Raw genomic sequence first — 22555 nt, 5'->3', positions numbered from 1 at the left:
TAGAGGAGTACTATTTTTAGTATTTTGACAGCTTTCCCCATCATGTATAAACAGTACATAGAGTACATCACCACAACAACACAGTAAGCTTGGGGAGTGACTCATAGCTTTTAGCCCCGAGTGACATAAAAATACACATAGGGTATCCAATATGGGATCAGGAGTAAGCAGCTGAGCAGGCGAGCAGCCGAGCTTCAGTACTTGGGAGTGTAAGAGGACTAAACATTCTCCTTTCTCTATAGTATAGTTCTTACAGCAGCTAGTGCCACCTTGTCACACAAGACTAATGCTGAGGCTCCAGATGCAGTAAGTAGAGGGAGAACTGACTGGGGAGATAAACATCGGACAGTATTAGTGGGGGGAAAGTCTTATTAATGTGCTAATCTTTGGGCTGGGTGGAGTGGAGTGGGGCATTGTGGGAAAATACAGGCTGTCATAGGTTTTTAGCGTTGTCATCCTGTGGACATTACTCTCACTAATGACATAGAATATTGGCATTCCAGATCAGTAAAAAGGCTCAACAGATGTATCACATCTCCAAATCTCTGATTACTCAAAGTCCCTAAAGCAGCATTAAAGTATTACAGAGAGATTTCTGTGTGCACCGGATACACAAACACAAATGATGTCATGACATGATTCCTGGTGGATGTTGTGTATTAATATAGTACTAAAATATGTACAGTATATATTTATCTTGTTCATCTACATAGCTGTATAGTCAATGTATCTTCAACAAAGTTTACCAGAGTGAACATTAACATAAAAGTACCATATTTTCAACCAATCAAATAGATAAAAAAATTATAATGTTTTTAAATCACCAGCATTTGTCACCAATTATTTTCTGAGGTATATTGTATTCTAGCTGCTGTGAGTTCCAAAATCATAAAAAGCTATGTTTAATTTGTTAGTGCATGGCAGTGCCAGTAAGTCTAAGAGAATAGAAATGCTTTAGTTTCAAAATAGTGCAGCAATTTCTGTGAGCCATCAGATAACAATGTTAAAGCACTCTGAATGAACAATGAAGGTATGGACTTGATTATACCTCATATGAATCTAATTAGGTTGTTAGGACCCAGTTTACTGTAACTGTGAGGAAATGGCTGTCTCCAAAGCTTGCTTAAAGGAGAGCAACCACTCTACAATTTTAAAGACACATGTATGTTCAGATAGCTATACCGTGATAATACACACATTCATTAGACAAAGAAGAAGAATTGACCAGACGCCATACAATGATTAGCAATACACATGTTTATCAGGATCTGCTAAAATATAATTTTTCAAATCTTAACGGCATCACCTGTATAGGAAAATAAATCAGTAAAAATGTATAACAGTACGCCAACACTCACCTCATGCTGATGAGAACGTCACCGTTGCGGAAGATGAAGAGGAGAATGTTCTCCTGGGTGACGTCATGGAAGTTGGCACTCTTCTCGTTAGCGAAGAACAAATCAGGCTTCCACAGGCATTTGAACATCTTGGGATCAACGGTGAGTGAGTCAGACTTAAAGTCCCGAGGTAGCCTGAGTCTGGGATCATTCCATCGCTGCCTCAGAAAGATGTTCACTCTGTAATCCTGTTATGTTCACAGTCGGGAACACAAAAGTACGACAAAACCATAGTCCTGCAGTTATTGTCACTAATGGAGAGGAATCCTTTTGTGAAGGCTCTAGTTTTACAAAATGGAAGCTAAATGTAGGCAAAAAGACAATAGAGAAACACAGTCCCACGGCTATGCTAACCATGGATGAGCTAATGCTAAGGTTTATGCTAATGTCAAGGCTCAAATATCACTAATTGTAGGCACAAAGTAGGCAGACGTGCTCTGATAAATGGTTGACAAGCAAACCTGACTTTATGGAGTTACATGTAATACAACTGTGTGGTTACTATCAATCATTAGTCAACTGGCACAACTGGAATCCAGATGGCTTACAAAATGGCTGACTTCTTCCCACGAACTCTACCCACTAATTATAAAAAAATCTGTTTGATCAAAAGTGTCTGAAGTCTTCTTAGGTAGTTTGAAATTAGATAAAATCGGATTCCTGGCCATGTGACTTGTGTCTGAACAGTCAAATCATATTTATTTGCCCTCAAGTGGGTTTTAGACTGTTATTTGGCATATCTTGTTGCTTGCTAGCTACTCTTAACAGCTTGACAAGAACATGTGGTAGTTTGACAAGAACACAAACAAATGAGTTAATGTGCTAGAAAGTAAACAGCTACCTAGCTAGCTAGGTGACTCTTGTGGGTAGCCAAAAATGACTTTTTTTGAAAGTTGGATCATCTTATCCTTTGAGGCTTTAAGTGTTCTTACAGTATGATTTTTGAAGTTCAAAGCAACTGGGAGACTTCTCTGGCAGGCATTGTTGTCAGTCACATTAGGTTGCTACATAACTTCTGAGTGACAGGAAGCAGGACACCACCACCAATCAGCCTACAACACTGCGCACAAACCCATCATTGCTGTGACAACTAGTGTAGCCATGACAGCAAAGAACTGCAGTCTGAACACACACAAATCTGATTTGGTCACTTGCTGTTTGGACAGTCAGTATCCCAAAATGGATTTGAAAAACAAAACTGATTTGTGTATTTAGACCTGCAGTGTAAACAAGGCTTAGGTTCTGCAGATACGCAGAGAAAGTCTGATTGTATTTTGATTAAAATCAATCAAGGAAATATTGACATTAAAGGAACTGTTTAAGGGTGTTGCAAAGGTTCAAGGGGTTACAGGGAATTATGCAAAAGCCTCATTAAGAGCTTCATTAAGAGCTTAGACCATGTTGTTTAAGAGAACATGTCACTCAGTGACGTTTTATGTACCATTGAGTTTTGGTGTACTTCAAAATTCTGTTGGAGAGCAGGTGTAGGGGGGGGATATTAGTTACTTTCGTGAAGACGAATGACCTGTCAAATAATCCCCAAACACACCAACTGTGCGTGTATGCACGTGGTGTTGCCTTGTTAAAATTGTGATTAGTTTAATGACAATGACCATCTTCATTCATAATATAAATTCAGAAACAAAATGTCCAATAGTTGTTCCGCTGCACCACTGTATCATGGCCTTAACAACTGACCATAACATTTAACAGGCCTATCTTTGACTGTACCCTGACAGAAACTCAACCAACCTCTGTTGCGTTCCAAATTTCAGACCGTGATTTTTGTAAATATCAAAAGATTAAATGTATTCTCTGCGGCCGCGTATCAACCACCCATCTGCCGCTGTGAATTTGGCAAAGATTTAACACATCCACCAAGTGTCATGAAAGAGGGAAGCTCAAGACGGAGAGGCCTTATGAAACATGGTGGGGATTTATTGCCCGCTGCAACATCATATTAGTCATTCTCTCCAGGCGACTGTGCCTCACAAAGTGAAAATGGATGTGTTAACTAAGGTGGGCGTGCAGCGGATTGGAGCATTTAGCTGAGGTGTAAATGACAGAACAGTATTTCAAAAGATCAGAAGCCCCGTCGAGTGATAAATGGAGAAATAGAGGTAACCAGCTCTCTCTTCATCTCTCTCTCTTTCTTTGTCTTTCACCCCTTCTCACTTAAACTATCTCTTGTTCATGCTGGGATATAGCTAAGTGGAAAATGGGAAAGATGAGCGCCTGTCTGTCTCACCGCTAACTCTTGGGTTTTGACTGTTATCGTTTTCCTGTGACGCATATCATCACCTTAATCGTCCCCGGTGTGAAATTCCCCACTGTTGGCATTAAGTGCACCGGTAGACCGCAGACACACGCCATTGATCTCTGGCCAAGGGAAATATTTTAGGTGGAAACCCAAGACATTCCAGGATACAGGATATAAGCTTTGTTATGGGTGTCACTCCCCATGAAGTGCAAAGACATTGGAACAGGAGTTGACTCTGGTGAAGACATACACACCTGCCTCAGCAAAACAGAGCTAACATAAAGCTCCGAGGCCCCAAGTGATACATAGCTGGATAACAACACCCATGGGTTAACAGACACTGGCTGTCTGTCTGTCTCCATCCACCCACCGACATACTTGCCATTCCTGTATCGACAGTATCTACAGTGCAGCAGGTCTATTTGCATTCCAAATCCATCTACAGTAACGCTCTCTCGCAAATCCATTAGCCTGCATAGGGCCTGAGTCGCTAACTGAACAGATTGTTAACTATTCTACTCCTCCCATATGTGGAATGAAAAGACAACATTAGGTAGCTTATAAGGAATTATAAACAGCGTTCTCTTTAATGTCTCTCAAAGTGAGTCAGGGTCAAATCATCTCGTCCTGAGTTTAATCTACATTCATTAGCATTCGGAAACACAGTTCTTTCAGCAATGAAGCCATCAGATAAATGAGGCATGAAAGCCTTTGTCTTAATAATGATTCACCGTTAAATCATCTGACGCACTGTAGTCTGCATACAATACATCTTCCCCAATCCCCTATGCTTGTTAATAATGTACTATTATATAGTGATTGATAAAATTATATGTTGATCAGATGTAATTGAACCATGGAGTGTCTGAGTAGGTTAAAGATGCACCTAGATGATGACCTAAGGTCAGTTGTTTTACCTTCCATGGTTAAGGTCAGGAATTGGGGAGGGTAAACAGGGAACTTCTATCACACAGTGAGGAAGTCTTACCATAGTGGTCTCCTGGATTGACCCAAAGCTGTTTATAAATATGTTCACTTTGTCCTCCACAGGAATGCCTAAAAAAACAAAACAAGGTTAGAACAGCAGCAGCTGAAAACAGGCAGCATGAGGACCTCTCATTCACAATCTTACTGAACTGAACAGGCTTAACCTACATTTCAATACAATCTTAGCTAGCATCTCATATTCATAAGATTCATCAGGAAAGTCTACTTGATGTAAATGTTACAATTCAAAATGCAATTCAGAATATCAGCCTATAGCTGTAACTATACCCAACAAAGTCAGAAAACACAGTAAAAAATCTCCCGTCACACAAAACGGCAAAGGGATGCCCGAGAAACAGCTTCATATCTAATTTCTGAGATTAGAGCGCTGACTTTAATGGATGTCAAGATCTAGCTTTCGTCTGGCCTTGATATGAACACCAGATGTGGGCGTAGTGGGAAGAATAACCAGGCAGTCATAGTGGGAATTCACATGGCACGAACCACATCAAACAGTCGAAGTCTGGGAGATGCATACAGAGCCAAGGCCAGGGAATGAGGATGGGTCTGCGATGGTCTAAAGAAGACCACCCTGGACCCATTACATCATTAGCTGGGGTTTCAATTGGGGCACAAAACATCTTAAAAGCCTGGGAGTGTTGGTTATTTTGACAAGGTGTTGAGTTCAATCAAATTGTGAATTACTGTAAAGATCTTCTCCAATAACTCTCTTTAACGTAGCTTCCTCAACATGGAAACTTGGATGATAGAGTAAAAAAAGAAAGAGAGAGGGAGATGGAGAAAGAGTAAGAGAAAGAGAGAGAGGAAGGGAGGGAGAGAGTGAAAGAAAGAGGGAAATAAAGAAAGAAAGAGGGAGGGAGAGAAAGAGAGAGAAAGAGAGAGAGAGGGGGAGAGGGCAAGTGAGAGAGAGAGAGAGAGAGAGGGCAAGTGAGAGAGAGACCTCCTGCCAAATGTATGACCTTATTAGAGATACATATTTCCGACTCACAAAGAATTCGAAAACACATCCAATTTTGATAAAATTTCATATCTATTGGGTGAAATACCACAGTGTGCCAACACAGCAGCAAGATTTGTGACCTGTTGCCAGAAGAAAAGGGCAACCAGTGAAGAACAAACACCATTGTAAATACAACCCATATTTATGTTTATTTATTTTCCCATTTTTACCTAAACTATTTGCAAATCGTTGCAACACTGTATATAGACATAATATGACATTTGAAATGTCTTTATTATTTTGGAACTTGTGTGAGTGTAATATTTACTGTTCACTTTTGATTGTTTATTTCACTTTTGTTTATCCATTTCACTTGCTTTGACAATGTAAACATATATTTCCATGCCAATAAAGCCCCTTGAATTGAATTGAGAGAAAGAGAGTGAAAGAGAGAGAAAGAGAGAGAGAGAGAGAGAGAGAGCGAGAGAGGGAGAGAGAGAGAGAGAGAAAGCAGGCTAACCTTTGAAGTTGGGCCTGATTCGAGGATCATATGTGATCAGTAATCTGTTCAAGATGTTACTGGTTGAATTCTCAGGGACCCGTGCCAGATCCTCAGGTGTCAGCTGTCTGCAAAGAAGAAAGAAAAAAGGAGGAAACTCTAAACCACATTACGTAGCAGGTCAAATTCTCCTGGATTAACTGTGCAGACGGAAGTATATCTTTGTGTTTCCATAACCTGAGAACTACCAGTTGGTGATTCAAGTAACTTCGGTAATTTGACCTCCCCAGCAAACGATGCTTGGGGTCTCAGAGCATTCCTGGAATGTCTGCAAAATTAGAGTTAAATGTTCACAAGATTATGGGAAGTGTTCTTGGTTCTCATAGCAGAGTGAAAAATAAAAGAAATTCCTCAAGAATTCAAGGAATCAGTAGTTTATGGCTCTATAGCTTGCTTTAATGTCAGCAGCTACTGTAAATGGCAACATCCACAATGTTGCTGAATATCACATTTGCATAATGTTTCCTGCAACCCTAGCATGACATTCTTGGAATGTAGTGTGAAAATCATTAACATTTCTGTCAACAAGCAAAGGTTCTTAGTGTATTTGTGAAAGATTCACATCAGTTGTGACCTTAGAAGAATTTTCAACATTCAAGGAACATCTTCTGCTTTCTGAAACTGATTTGCTGAAATAACATTGACCTGAGGAGAGATGGATGGAGGGAGCAGGACTTGGCAGAGGAAAGAGGGAAAATCCACTCCACGTGGGTGGCAACTGAACTCTGCCAAGGAATTCAACTTGAAAAGCACATTACATATGATTATGTAAACCTCATCAGGCACTGAGGATGAGTAAAAGTGCTCGGCTGGAATTTGTGTGTGCACGTTTGCAGTTCCCTTGATCGAGGTGTATCCCCTCTGCTCCACCATAAATAATTCCCCACCAACAAAACATTGTTTTCTCTCCAGTTTAGACATTCACTGTGAATATTGTAATGAAATTAAACATTTCCCTTCAATTTCAATAATTGTTATGTTTGATCCCTTTTAGGATTTAGTACAGTAAGACATCAAACATTGCATGACAAATTAGGCTTTGAAGCTAAAACAGGGATAGGGATGACAAATTCTTTTTTTGGAGAGACGATACTTCTGGCCAGCTGTCCTGATTTATAATGTATCAAACATCTGTCTCTTCTTGGATTGCATTTTCAAACACTAAGCATTTGAAAATGGTCAGAGTAACTGATCGTATTTTTGAGTTTGAGCAATTTAGGCAATGCGGCAGGGAATCTCGTGAGGTGGGGTGAAATTATGCACTTACGAAGGACAGTAGACTTGCTTCCCCTTCTTCCCTTTCTTTGTCCCTTTTTCTTTAGTGGATCCTCCCTCTATCCAGACCAAGAAGGCGAGGAGAAGGATGGCCAGCTTCTTGACGCCCATCTTGGTCAACCCCTGAGCCTGAAAATAGAGAAAGAACATTTGAAAAATAGATCTCTTCATGTCTTCAACTCACTCATGCTTAATGTGTCGACATCACACGCTCTTTCCAAATGTTGTCTTTTAGCCATCCAATAAAACTTGAAGTTGATTTGCACATATGGAGCAAGGCTACCCCATTTGTAAGTTACATAAGACTGAAGCCCATTCTCCTAACCCATATGAATACAGTTGTCACACATTTGCATGCTCTAGTTTAAATCCCTTCCTGTAAATAAAGACTGTAGATCTATCACATCTATTGTTCTGTCAACAGATTGGTACTCCATGGATATGACTCGGATGAGATTCTGTCACCAATATAATCTGATTTGATTCATAACTTTGAACGTTCTGTGTACTTTTAATCTTGTGTCTCAGTTGGTTGGAGAAGTACATACACATACTGTACACTGAAAATGTATTAAACACTGAGGGTACAAACATCACCTGCTCTTCCCACGACATAGACTGACCAGGTGATGTCATTTGTTAAATTCACTTCAATCAGTGTAGATGAAGGGGAGGAGACAGGTTAAAGAAGGATTGTCAAGCCTTGAGACAAATTACACAAATGACACATAGATTGTCCATGTGTGCCATTCAGAGGGTGAATGGCCAAGACATATGGCCAAATGGCCCAAAAATATTGAAGTGCCTTTGAACTGGGTATGGTAGTAGGTTCCAGGTGCACCGTTTTGAGTGTGTCAAGACTGGTTCCCTACACAAAAGACATCTAGCCAACTTGACACAACTGTGGGAAGCATCGGCCCAGCATCCCTGTGGATCACTTTCGACAGTCCATGGCCTGAACAAATGTTTTTTTACCTTTATTTAACTAGGCAAGTCAGTTAAGAAAAAAATCTTATTTTCAATGACGGCCTAGGAAGAGTGGGTTAACTGCCTGTTCAGGGGAAGAACGACAGATTTGTACCTTCTCAGCTCAGGGGTTTGAACTTGCTAGTCCAACGCTCTAACCACTAGGCTACCCTGCCGCCCCAAAATGAGGCTGTTCTGAGGGCAAAGAGGGTGGGGGAATGCAACTCAATATTAGGATGGTGTTCTTAATGTTTTGTACACTCAGTGTGTAAGAGTTATTGTGTCATTTCATGTAAGAGTGTCTGTTAAATAACCTAATCACAGCATTCTTAAAGTATAATGTCTTCCTCTTGCTGAAATGGTTATTTTGAGAGTTTCGTAAATTGAATATAATACAGCAATTTTACTAAATTCAAAGCACTTGTTAAGTGTCTAAAGTACTCTACAATTGTATTGATTGATTGATGCCACCAACACAATGTATACATTTATTCCATGAAAACATTACGACCCAGTCTTCCTAGACTAGTTCATTTGCCAGAAGGGAGCTCTTGCATTTCATTGTCTAGACACTGCCGCTGCACAAGGAATTCCCTGTCTGCTACTCTTACATTGATCATCATCAGCAGTAGCAGAACTGTGCCACACTTTGGTTCACTCTGTACCTCAGCACTAAAACCTATCCTAGCTTATACAGATGTAGGATCTTAATTTGATCACCCTTTAGTTGCACAGCAGGAAATGCAAACTTGTGGTGTATTTTAGTTTTAAAAAGGCTTCAGGCCTCCCGGGTGGTGCAGTGGTTAAGGGCGCTGTACTGCAGCGCCAGCTGTGCCACCAGAGACTCTGGGTTTGCGCCCAGGCTCTGTCGTAACCGGCCGCGACCGCGAGGTCCGTGGGGCGGCGCACAATTGGCCTAGCGTCGTCTGGGTTAGGGAGGGGTTGGCCGGTATGGATATCCTTGTCTCATCGCGCACCAGTGACTCCTGTGGCGGGCCGGGCGCAGTGCGCACTAACCAAGGTTGCCAGGTGCACAGTGTTTCCTCCGACACATTGGTGCGGCTGGCTTCCGGGTTGGATGTGCGCTGTGTTAAGAAGCAGTGCGGCTTGGTTGGATTGTGTATCGGAGGACGCATGACTTTCAAACTTTGTCTCTCCCGAGCCTGTACAGCAGTTGTAGCGATGAGACAAGATAGTAGCTACTAAAAAAACAATTGGATACCATGAAATTGGGGAGAAAACGGGGTCAAATTTAAATAAAAAATAAAAAGGCTTCTAAACTTTTTTATTTCCACTTTGAAATGTAAAATTTGATTTGCCCCAATGAAAGATGTATTAACCCAATGAAAAATGTCCATTAATTACAATCCACATAATAATTCACATTTGGTGTTATTTCCCGCTGTAGCAAACTGGCTCAAATTAAGATCCTACATCTGTATTTCACACACGATTATTGATTCCACACAGCTGAAGTGTTGGTGTTTTATTTGACATGACACCTATCCCCTCATGTACTTTTGTGTGTACGACCCAGAATTCCATTGACCTAGAATTACTCCTAATCATTATCTTCCAGGGAAATACAACCTTAATTAGTTGTTATTTGTATTTTTCTCTCTCTAAAGTGATTTACAGTCAAGTTCACAGAGCTGTGCAAAGTTGTGCTATGGCTAAGTTGTGCTATTGCTGGTATGCCCTGCATATTTCATAAGCTTTTAGTCACTTTGCATTGGCGTGGTCCCTGTTTCCTAAATATAGTTATATATATATAGAGTGAGGACAGAGGAGCTCTCCTATTATAATGTAAATAATATATATTTTATTTAACTTTTATTTCAAATGAAATGTAAAAAATGCAACCAGAGAGACACATTGAGACCAGCACACAAATAATTATATACAAAATACACATACAATATACACATTGCCATTATAGTCAAATAAAACAAACACATTAATCACTATACAAATCCTTAACCAATATCTTAAATTGACCCCGGGACACCAAATGATCGAAATGAAGTGCCAACTGGAGACTATTCCACACAAAGTGTCTGATTTGAAAAGGCAGATCTCCTGAACTCTGTGGTTACCATGGGAGTCAAGCATGTTGGAAGCTTGCGGAGTAGGGATTTAGAAACAAAAAGAGAGAAATGAAGTGATCTACTTGCCTTTAAAGAGGTCCAGTCAACCTTTTGGTAAAGGATGCAGAGAAGGATAGTAACTGCCAGATCTAATAAAACGAAGGGTGCTGTGATAAACAGAATCAAGGGATTTTAGAGTAGAGTCAGTTGCACTTCGGTCAAGAACAGGTAGAAAAGTTGATTGAGAAAACATTGCAAATAACCTATAAAATCCCTGTTTCAAGAGAGTTCGCCACTATGTCACTCCATTCTTACTGATCCATTCTTAGCGTAAGAACCTTGTGTTGTTTATACAGTGCATTCGGAGAGTATTCAGACCCCTTGACTTTTTCCACAATTTGTTACGTTACAGCCTTATATATATAAAAAATAAACAAATATCACATTAACATAGGTATTCAGACCATTTACTCAGTACTTTGTTGAAGCACCTTTGGCAGCGAATACAGCCTCAGGTGTTCTTGGGTATGACACTACAAGCTTGGCACACCTGTATTTGTGGAGTTTCTCCCATTCTTCTCTGCAGACCCTCTCAAGCTCTGTAAGGTTGGATTGGGAACGTCGCAGTACAGCTATTTTCAGATCTCTCCAGAGATGTTCGATCGGGTTCAAGTCCGGGCTCTGGCTGAGCCACTCAAGGAGACTTGACCTGAAGAGACTTGTCCCGAAGCCAATCCTGCATTGTCTTGGCTGTGTGCTTAGGATCGTTGTCCTGTTGGAAGGTGAACCTTCTCCCCAGTCTGAGGTCCTGAGTGCTCTGGAGCATGTTTTCATCAAGGATCTCTCTGTACTTTGCTTCGTTCATCTTTCCCTCGATCCTGACAAGTCTCCCAGTCCCTGTCGCTAAAAAACATCCCCACAACATAATGCTGCCACCACCATGCTTCACCTTAGGGATGGTGCCAGGTTTCTTCCAGACATTCAGGCCAAATAATTCAAACCTGATTTCAACAGACCAGAGAATCTTGTTTCTCACTCTACCATAAATGCCTAATTGGTGGAGTGCTGCAGAGAGGGTTGTCCTTCTGGAAGGTTCTCCCATCTCCACAGAAGAACTCCAGTTTGGCTGGGCGGCAAGGTCTAGGAAGAGTCTTAGTGGTTCCAAACGTCTTCCATTTAAGAATGATGGAGGCCATTGTGTTCTTGGGGACATTCAATGCTGCAGCCATTTTTTGGTACCCTTCCCCAGATCTGTGCCTACGGACAATTCCTTCGACCTCATGGCTAGGTCTTTGCTCTGACATGCACTGTCAACTGTTGGACATTATATAGACAGGTGTGTGCCATTCCAAATCATTTCCAATAAATGTAATTTACAACAGGTGGACTAAAATCAAGTTGTAGAAACATCTCAAGGGTGATCAATGGAAACAGGATGCACCTGAGCTCAATTTCGAGTCTCATAGCAAAGTGTCTGAATAGTTATGTAAATAAGGTATTTTTTTTAATTTTTTTTTAATACACTTACAAACAGTTCTAAAAACCTGTTTTCGCTTTGTCATTATGGGGTATTGTGTGGAAAAATAATTTAATCAATTTTAGAATAAGGCTCTAACGTAACAAACTGTGGAAAAAGTCAAGGGGTCTGAAGACATTCCAAATGCTCTGTATGTAGAGTTTAATTCAAATGTAAAGTCAGTGACACAAGCTCCCACATAGAATGACTATTGGTATCATCAGGTCAATAGGAATTATGTTCACCAAACACAATCTTCTCCATTAGTGCTTTAATTGCACTATTGGATTTGTGACCTTGGAGGCATATTAAACGGCTGTTATTGCCTGTGAAAGATTACATACAGTATGCACAATGTAGCAAAAACACTGCTATTATTGAAATGCACAGAAATGCCCATTTAATTTGGCTACCCAGGCACTGCAACAAAACAAATCCGTTCCACATTTGATAGTCTGCTGAAAAATAAAAAGTATGATATTGATAGTATAGAATAGATACCAATGAATTATTTTTTTAAACTGCTTTGCATGACATTATTCAACTTTCCCTCATTTTCATCTTTGTGTCTTATCGAGACTTTTACTGTGCACCTCCATATTTAAGTCGTGCAAACAAGCGATACAATTCCTTCTAATAGCCTAACAATTTCAACAATCACATTTCAACAATCACTACCTGTGGCTGCCTGCACCTCGCATCAGGTCCAATAGCAACAAGAGAAGACGCTGCCACTTGCCCAAAGCTTAAGCACCACTTACAAAAGATGGAAAAAATTATACATAGCGAAGCGACCACTACGATATGAGGTGATAGGGGAATGGAGGGAAATGTCATTTAACTACGAGCGAAAACATACTTCGTGGTCATGCATTTCACATTGCCTACATTGAAGTGAACATAGGCTACAACGACGTTTTGTTTAAAAATACAAGCATTTCACTTACCATTTTGTTTTCTTTAATAGTTGATTCGTTACTAGACAGGTAAAAGCTGACAGTGTAAAAGGTCGTTAGTCTTCCTTGACCATACGCAGTCGATATTCTTCATTCTGGTCTCCCTCGTCCGTCATTCATTCGAAGTAGCAGTTGTTGATTTTTATCTCTAATTTACATTTCGAGTATATGCCTATTTTTCTCTACGCGCGGTCAGATTTGTATTTGTATTGAATGTATATGGTTGATGCCCTTTTGCCTCAGTTTGTGATGCCCAAGATGGAGGATTGCGTGTGCACCTGTCATGCAACATGCGCAGAAGCGGGATGCACACAATACATCATTGCCTCAGCACCACGGGCAGCCGCTTTCAGCCCCCAACGATACATGTAAGCCCATTACGTTTGGGCAATAATATATATTCATGTGAAGCGTACAAACTTCCTATTATTTATGCTGTCATATTCTTGAGCAACGTTTAGCGCCAACTGAAGAGTCGGTCAGGCGCTAGTGAAGATTGCACATGACACCATAGGCTATTTAGCAAATAAAATGACAGCATCTAATTAATTATGTCTTGTTGGATTGTAGATACATACATGTTAGTGAATGTAGGTCAATTATATATTTTAATCTTGTGTTGAGGTGTTAAAATGTTAATTGATGATTGAATGTCTATCAAGGTCAGAAAGGCTATTCTCTTGTTGGGTTGATCAACAAATCCAACAATGACTGAATAAAGTAGGCTAGTCAGTAACATTTATTGTGTAATTCTTTTGTCAACACGAAGCCTATCCATAACACAACATAACATCTATAACATAACATACATAACACAACATAACATCTATAACACGACACAATATCTATAACACAACATAACATCTATAACACAACAAAACATCTATAACACAACACAATATATATAACACAACACAACATAACATCCATAACACAACATAACACAACATAACATCCATAACACAGCATAACACCTATAACACAACACACTTTAACATCTATAACTCAACATAACATCCATAACACAACGTAACATCTATAACACAACATAACATCTATAATTCAACATAACATACATAACACAACATAACATCTATAACATGACACAATATCTATAACACAACATAACATCTATAACACAACATAACATCTATAATTCAACATAACATACATAACACAACATAACATCTATAACACAACATAACATCTATAACACAACATAACATCTATAACACAAAACAATATCTATAACACAACATAACATCCATAACACAACATAACACCTATACCACAACATAACACCTATAACACAACACAACATCTTTAACACAACATAACATATAGAACACAACACAACATCTTTAACACAACATAACATCTAGAACACAACACAACATCTTTAACACAACATAACATCTAGAACACAACACCACATCTAGAACACAACATAACATCTAGAACACAACACCACATCTAGAACACAACACCACATCTAGAACACAACATAACATCTAGAACACAACACCACATCTAGAACACAACACCACATCTAGAACACAACATAACATCTAGAACACAACATATAATCTATAACACAACACATATACTTAAAACATACCTGGCAAGTATTATCTATTTAATATCTCTTAATCTCTGTCATTTCTATATCCATGTCTTTACACTAAATAATGATCCACTGATATAAGCAACTACACTGAACAGAAATATAAACCCAACATGATTCAATTTCAAAGATTTTACTGAGTTACAGGCTATATAAGGAAATCAGTCAATTTAAATAAATTCCCTAATCTATGGATTTCACATTACTGGGAATACAGATATGCATCTTTTGGTTAGATACCTTAAAAAAAGGTAGGGACATGGATCAGAAAACCAGTCAGTATCTGGTGTGACCCCCCTTTTGCCTCATGCAGCACAACACATCTCCTTCACATATAGTTGATCATGCTGTTGATTTTGGCCTGTGGAATGTTGTCCCACTCCTCTTCAATGGCAGTGTGAAGTTGTTGGATATTGGCTGGAACTGGAACACGCTGTTGTACCTGTCGATCCAGAGCATCCCAAACCTGCTCAATGGGTGACATGTCTGAGGAGTCTGCAGGCCATGGAAGAAATTGGACATTTTCAGCTTCAAGGAATTGTGTACATGTGACATGGGGCCGTTTATTATATGCTGAAACATGAGGTGATGGCGGCAGAGGAATGGCACAACAATGGGCCTCAGGATCTCATCACGGTATCTCTGTGCATTCAAATTGCTATCGATAAAATTCAATTGTGTTCGTTGTTCGTAGCTTATATCTGCCCATACCATAACCCCACCGTCACCATTGGACACTCTGCTAATAATTTTGACATCAGCAAACCACTCGCCCACACAATACAAAACTCACTGTCTGCCATCTGCCCGGTACAGTTGATTCCGTAATTAATCTGTGAAGATCACACTTCTCCAGCGTGCGAACGGCCATCGAAGGTGTGCATTTGCCCACTGAAATCGGTTACGACGCAAACTGCAGTCAGATCAAGACCCTGGTGAGGACGACAAGCATGCAGAGGAGCTGACAGTTTGGTTTCTAACAGTTTGTGCAGAAATTCTTCGGTCGAGCAAACCCACAGTTTCAACTGTCCGGGTAGCTGGTCTCAGACGATCCCTCAGGCGAAGAAGCCAGATGTGGAGGTCTTGGTCTGACATGGTTACAGGTGGTCTGCGGTTCTGAGGCCGGTTGGACGTACTGCCAAATTCTCTAAAGCAACGTTGGAGGCGACTTATGGTAGATAAATTAACATTAAATTATCTGGCAACAGCTCTGGTGGACATGCCTGCAGTCAGCATGGAAATTGCACGCTCCCTCAAAACTTGAGACATCTGTGGCATTGTGTTGTGTGACGAAACTGCACATTTTAGTGTGACCTTTTATTGTCCCCAGGACAAGGTGCACTTGTGTAATGATCATGTTGTGTTATCATATTCTTGATATGCCACACCAGTCAGGTGGATGGATTATCTTGGCAAATGAGAAACACTCACTAACAGTGATGTAAGCAAATTTGTGCATGTGGAACATTTCTGTGATCTTTTATTTCAGCTCATTAAACATCGGACCAACACTTTACATGTTGAGTCTGTGAGGGAGAGGGAGTTTGCATGAGCAAATACATGCTTGTTTGCCAACAAACACAGTGTCAGTGTGTATGTGAGTGTGTTTCGCTCTGTGTGTGTGTGTGTGTGTGTGTGTGTGTGTGTGTGTGTGTGTGTGTGTGTGTGTGTGTGTGTGTGTGTGTGTGTGTGTGTGTGTGTGTGTGTGTGTGTGTGTGTGTGTGTGTGTGGATGCCCTCCAGCATTCTCTCTCCGGTGAGGAGTATGTGTGTGTGCGTGTGCGTGTGTGTGTGCAGGAATGCATGCATCAGGACATTGGGAGTAGAGGTTCTCTACCATCTATGGTGTGCAGTGTGGTGTGCATCTATGGTGTGCAGTGTACCTCCACATTGTAGCCAACAGTGAATCAAAGCTTACCTCTGAGGTGGAGACAATCGTTTCTCTCTCACACAGTCTGACATCAAAGAGAATCAAACTATGTGGTTTATGACCCTCGCCTTTGTACGTCTAGCCAAGAGGTATTACTGAGGAACAGTTTGCATCACCTTTTTAAATGGGCCTTATGTTCTTCCAAAGAATAAGAAAATGGAACCTAATTCCAATTCCTATTTCACATATAACCCAGAGCTTCAGTTCCTTTTCTATTATTCAATGAGTCTGGGGCAGATTAGACAGGTTCCCCACGTTGGTACCTAATAGTGGAGCGGGTCACGAGCTTCAAAACTATCATGATCCAAATATACCAAGACAATGTCTATTCTCCCTCAGGAGACTAAAAATATTTGGCATGGGTCCTCATATCCTTAATGGGTCAGCAGTCAAATGACCTCCACTCATCACTGTCAAACGCTCCCTGAAACACCTCAGCGAGCAGGCCTTTCTAATCGACCTGGCCCGGGTATCCTAGAAGGATATTGACCTCATCCCGTCTGTAGAGGATGCCTGGTGATTCTTTAAAAATGCCTTCCTCACCATCTTAAATAAGCATGCCCCATTCAAGAAATGTAGAACCAGGAACAGGTATAGTCCTTGGTTCTCTCCAGACCGGACTGCCCTTAACCAGCACAAAAACATCCTGTGGCGTTCTGCATTAGCATCGAACAGCCCCCGAGATATGCAACTTTTCAGGGATGTTAGGAACAAATATACACAGGCACTTAGAAAAGCCAAGGCTAGCTTTTTCAAGCTGAAATTTGCTTCCTGCAACACAAACTCTAAAAAGTTCTGGGACACTGTAAAGTCCATGGAGAATAAGAGCACCTTCTCCCAGCTGCCCACTGCACTGAGGATAGGAAACTCTGTCACTACCGATAAATCCACTATAATTGAGAATTTCAATAAGCATTTTTCTACGGCTGGCCATGCTTTCTACCTGGCTACCCCTACCTCGGTCAACAGCACTGCACCCCCCACAGCAACTCGCCCAAGCCTTCCCCATTTCTCCTTCTCCCAAATCCAGTCAGCTGATGTTCTGAAAGAGCTGGAAAATCTGGAACCCCTACAAATCAGCTGGGCTAGACAATCTGGATCCTTTCTTTCTAAAATTATCTGCCGAAATTGTTGCAACCCCTATTACTAGCCTGTTCAACCTCTCTTTCTGAGGATTCAGAATTGGATTGAAGACTCCCAAAGATTGGAAAGCAGCTGCGGTCATCCCCCTCTTCAAAGGGGGGACACTCTTGACCCAAACTGCTACAGACCTATATCTATCCTACCCTGCCTTTCTAAGGTCTTCGAATGCCAAGTTAACAAACAGATTACTGACCATTTCGAATCCCACCGTACATTCTCCACTATGCAATCTGGTTTCAGAGCTGGTCATGTGTGCACCTCAGCCACGCTCAACGTCCTAAACGATATCTTAACCTCCATTGATAAGAAAAAATACTGTGCAGCCGTATTCATTGACCTGGCCAAGGCTTTCGACTCTGTCAATCACCACATCCTCATCAGCAGACTCAACAGCCTCGGTTTCTCAAATGATTGCCTCGCCTGGTTCACCAACCACTGTTCCGATAGAGTTCAGTGTGTCAAATCGGAGGGACTGTTGTCCGGACCTCTGTTGGTCTCTATGGGTGTGCCACAGGGTTCAATTCTTGGGCCGACTCTCTTCTCTGTATACATCAATGATGTCGCTCTTGCTGCTGGTGAGACTCTGATCCACCTCTACGCAGACGACACCATTCTGTATACTTCTGGCCCTTCTTTGGACACTGTGTTAACTACCCTCCAGACGAGCTTCAATGCCATACAACTTAATGCAAATTTTTGTTAGATTCCGTCTCTCACAGTCGAAGTGTACCTATGATAAAAATTATAGATCTCTACATGCTTTGTAAGTAGGAAAACCTGCTAAATCGGCAGTGTATCAAATACTTGTTCTCCCCACTGTTTATAGCCTCATTATTGTTATTTTATTATGTTACTTTTTTAAACTTTAGTTTATTTAATTTGTATTTAACAATTTTAGAAAACATTTTATTACTTTAAAAAACTGCATTGATGATTAAGGGCTTGTAAGTAAGCATTTCATGGTAAGGTCTACCGGTACACCTATTGTATTCGGCACATTTGAAAAATTCAATTTGATTTGAATAGTTTCGGTCTGGGGCAGATTGGACAAGTTCCCCACATTGGTCCCTATAGTATCGGTCTGAGGCAGATTGGACCAGTACTCTACCTCTGTCAAGGGCTTTATTTTCATTCAAACAAAGAATGTGTCAACACAAAGTCCTTACTGATAACAAAATGTGGCCTGCATGCCAGATATAATACCACATTAGATTTGCTAATCCCATATTGATGTATTTTTGTCATGGCCTGTCAATCCGACCGGCACTATAGGGACCAATGTGGGGAACTAGTCCAATCTGCCTCAGACCGACACTATTGGGACCAATATGGGGAAGAGGTAGTGGTAGAGGTAGTGGTCGTGGTAGAGGTAGGGGTAGAGGTAGAGGTAGTGGTAGGTGTAAAGGTAGAGATGGAGGTAGAGATAGTGGTAGAGGTAGAAGTAGAGGTAGTTGTAGAGGTAGTGGCAGAGGTAGGGGTAGGGGTAGAGGTAGTTGTAGAGGTAGTGGCAGAGGTAGGGGTAGATGTAGTGGTAGAGGTGTTGGTAGAGGTACTGGTAGAGTTAGTGGTAGTGGTAGAGGTAGTGCTAGAGGTAGAGGTAGTGGTAGAGATAGAAGTAGAGGTAGTGGTGGAGGTAGAGGTAGGGGTAGAGGTACAGGTAGTGGTAGGTGTTAAGGTAGAGATGGAGGTAGTGTTAGTGGTCAAGGTAGTGGTAGTGGTAGAGGTAGTGGTAGAGGTAGTGGCAGAGGTAGTGGTAGGGGTAGAGGTAATGGTAGAGGTAGTGGCAGAGGTAGGGGTAGATGTAGTGGTAGAGGTGTTGGTAGAGGTACTGGTAGAGTTAGTGGTAGTGGTAGAGGTAGTGCTAGAGGTAGAGGTAGTGGTAGGGGTAGAGGTAGTGGTAGAGGTAGTGGCAGAGGTAGGGGTAGATGTAGTGGTAGAGGTGTTGGTAGAGGTACTGGTAGAGTTAGTGGTAGTGGTAGAGGTAGTGCTAGAGGTAGAGGTAGTGGTAGAGATAGAAGTAGAGGTAGTGGTAGAGATAGTGGTAGAGATAGTGGTAGTGGTCGAGGTACTGCTGGAGGTAGTGGTAGAGGTTAGGGATGCATGATATATCGGTAAGCATATCGGAATCGGCCGATATTAGCTAAAAATGCCAACCGATGTCAAAGCTGACCTGCATACCTATATAACGTAGGTAGATGACGTAATGACGCCACAAAAAAATACAGCGCTACACAGAACAAAAGCATAAAAATACTAAGAGAGCACTTCCAACAACTTAAAAAGTTCAAGTCAAGCAGTCATTTGAAAGAGTAACAACATTTCAGCTAGACAACTCAAAGGTGAAATCCATTATCGCCAAGATAATGGTATTCATGGCCCTTGACAATCAACCGTTCTCTGTCGTGAATGATGTTGGCTTTCGCCAACTGGTCTTGCACCGGTACACACTACCAAGTAGGCGCTATTTTTCAGATGTTGCCCTACCGGAGTTACACAGTATTGTTGAAACGCACATCTATGAGCTACTTGCTATGGGCGTCACTGCTATTAGTTTCACGACTGACATTTGGACCAGCGATGTCAGCCCCATGAGCATGCTGAGTCTGACAGCACAGAGGATTATGTACTGAGGAAAGCTGTATTGCATGCTCCAGAATGTGCTGGTTCAATGGCATTTGAGAACATGTTTGAAACTTGAAAACATGAACACTCCTAGCTCCATTCAAACAACTGACTTGAGAAAAAAGCTTAACTGCATCTGCAGCAGGCATGATACCCTCTGTCATGGCATTGAAATGCCTGCTCAACAAAACTTCCAACACATACCGTGGGGTTAAAACTTGCAAAAGTACTCTTCAAGAGGCTGTGAACAAGTGATTCGGAGGCATTCTCTCTGGGCCTCTTTACTATGTCGACTGCTACTTCGATGCAGACAAAATAAAAAGGTTTTACATTAAATGTTACAGACACAGCTGGACAAGATGGAAATGGACACAGTGACAGTGTACACTGAGGAAGAGAGGGCATGGACAGACAGAGCTGAAACTTCAATGCTTGACATGTATGATGAAATCCTAGTTGAGACTGAACCAATGAACAAGTAAGTGAAAGAAATAGGTTTTGATTATGTTTTACTAGTAATGGAGACATACGTAAATGCCAACAAAATAACTTTTTGATCAGTGTGTGTGTGTGTTAACTATTTAACTGTACTAGAATGCTTAAAAGGCAGCAAAAATGTTTAATATCGGTTATCTGTATTGTTTTTTTTCACAAGGAAAATATCGGTACCGGCCAAAAACGTCATATCGGTGCATCCCTAGTAGAGCGGTAGTGGCAGATGTAGTGGTAGTGGTAGAGGTAGTGGTAGCAGTAGAGGCAGTGGTGGAGATAGAGGTAGTGGAGGTGGCAGAGGTAGAGTTAGAGGTAGTGGTAGAGATAGAGTTAGTGCCAGAGGTAGAGGTAGTGGTAGTGGCAGAGGTAGCGGCAGAGGTAGAGGTAGAGATAAAGGTAGCAGCAGAGGTAGAGGTATTGGTAGAGGTACTGGTAGTGGCAGAGGTAGTGGTAGTGGTAGTGGTAGTGGTAGTGGTAGAGGTAGAGGTAGAGGTAAAGGTAGTGGCAGAGGTAGAGACAGCGTCGTCCGGTTTAGGGGAGGGTTTGGCCGGCAGGGATATCCTTGTCCCATCGCGCACTAGCGACTCCTGTGGCGGGCCCGGTGCAGTGCACGCTGACATGGTCGCCAGGTGTATGCTGTTTCCTCCGACACATTGGCGTGGCTGGCTTCCGGGTTAAGTGGGCATTGTGACAAGAAGCAGTGCGGCTTGGTTGGGTTGTGTTTCGTAGGACGCACGGATCTCGACCTTCGCCTCTCCTGAGTCGGTACAGGAGTTGCAGCGATGAGACAAGACTGTAACTACAATTGGATACCAAAAAATTGGGGTGAAAAATAGGTTAAAAAAACATTTGAGATAGTGGTAGAGGTAGTGGTAGAGGTAGTGGTAGAGGTAGTGTATATCACTTTGATTATATCACTTTTTGATTATTTGGTAGGCCTTTGTTTAGTCCTAAGGATTCAGTCTTCAATTAGTGATTCAGTTGTTCAATTGAAATGTGCTGTGTGTGTATCAAATCAAATCAAATGTTATTTGTCACATGCGCTGAATACAACAGGTGTAGACCTTACAGTGAAATGCGTACTTACAAGCCCTTAACCAACAATGCAGATTTAAGAAAAATAAGTGTTAAGAAAGTATTTACTAACATAAACTGAAGTAAAAAATATATATACGAAATAAAAAACAAATATATATGAAAAATAACAAATAATTAAAGAGCAACAATAAAATAAAGGTAGCGAGGCTATATACAGGGAGTACCAGTGCAGAGTCAATGTGCGGGGCACCGGTTAGTCGAGGTAATTGAGGATAATATGTACATTTAGGTAGCGGTAAAGTGACATTGCATAGATAATAAACAGAGAGTAGCAAGGGTGTTGGGGGAGTGGGTCAGGAGTCTTATGGCTTAGAGGTAGAAACTGTTAAGAAGCCTTTTGGAACTATACTTGGTGCTCCGGTACTGCTTGCCGTACGGTAGCAGAGAGAACAGTCTATGACTAGGGTGGCTGAAGTCTTTGGCAAGTTTTAAGGCCTTCCTCTGACACCACCTGGTATAGAGGTCCTGGAAGGCAGGACCTTGGCCCCAGTGATGTACTGGGCCAAATTCACTACCCACTGTAGTGCCTTGCGGTCTGAGGTTGAGCAGTTGCCATACCAGGCAGTGATGCAACCAGATGCTCTCAATGGTGCAGCTGCAGAACTTTTTGAGAATCTGAGGACCCATGCCAAATCTTTTCAGTCTTCTGAGGGGGAATAGGCATTGTAGTGCCCTCTTCACGA

The 22555-nt window shown here is 41.4% G+C and overlaps 1 protein-coding gene across 4 annotated transcripts in view; it reads right to left on the bottom strand.

The window, feature by feature from the left end:
* The window catches only part of glrbb (glycine receptor, beta b), a 28157-nt gene extending 14849 nt beyond the window's left edge, over window positions 1–13308 (bottom strand). Inside the window, exons 1-6 of one of the 4 annotated variants that reach the window (XR_004204202.1) lie at window positions 12956–13307; window positions 10580–10659; window positions 7432–7568; window positions 6126–6232; window positions 4646–4713; window positions 1359–1585 (exon numbers count right to left, since the gene is read on the bottom strand). Coding sequence is in view for 2 of the 4 variants with exons in the window: in XM_020452839.2 (XP_020308428.1) it covers window positions 1359–1585; window positions 4646–4713; window positions 6126–6232; window positions 7432–7568; window positions 12956–12958 (542 nt within the window). In the remaining 2 variants the exon portion in view is untranslated. Of the gene's footprint in view, window positions 1–1358; window positions 1586–4645; window positions 4714–6125; window positions 6233–7431; window positions 7569–10579; window positions 10660–12955 lie in introns of all 4 variants that reach the window. The other 3 variants (XM_020452840.2, XR_004204201.1, XM_020452839.2) reach the window with 3 other exon arrangements.
* Between the last annotated feature and the right edge of the window lie 9247 nt (window positions 13309–22555).

The sequence above is a fragment of the Oncorhynchus kisutch genome, linkage group LG19, assembly GCF_002021735.2.
Source record: "Oncorhynchus kisutch isolate 150728-3 linkage group LG19, Okis_V2, whole genome shotgun sequence".
Lineage (NCBI taxonomy): Eukaryota > Metazoa > Chordata > Actinopteri > Salmoniformes > Salmonidae > Oncorhynchus > Oncorhynchus kisutch.
This window is presented reverse-complemented; position numbering and strand designations above follow the sequence as displayed.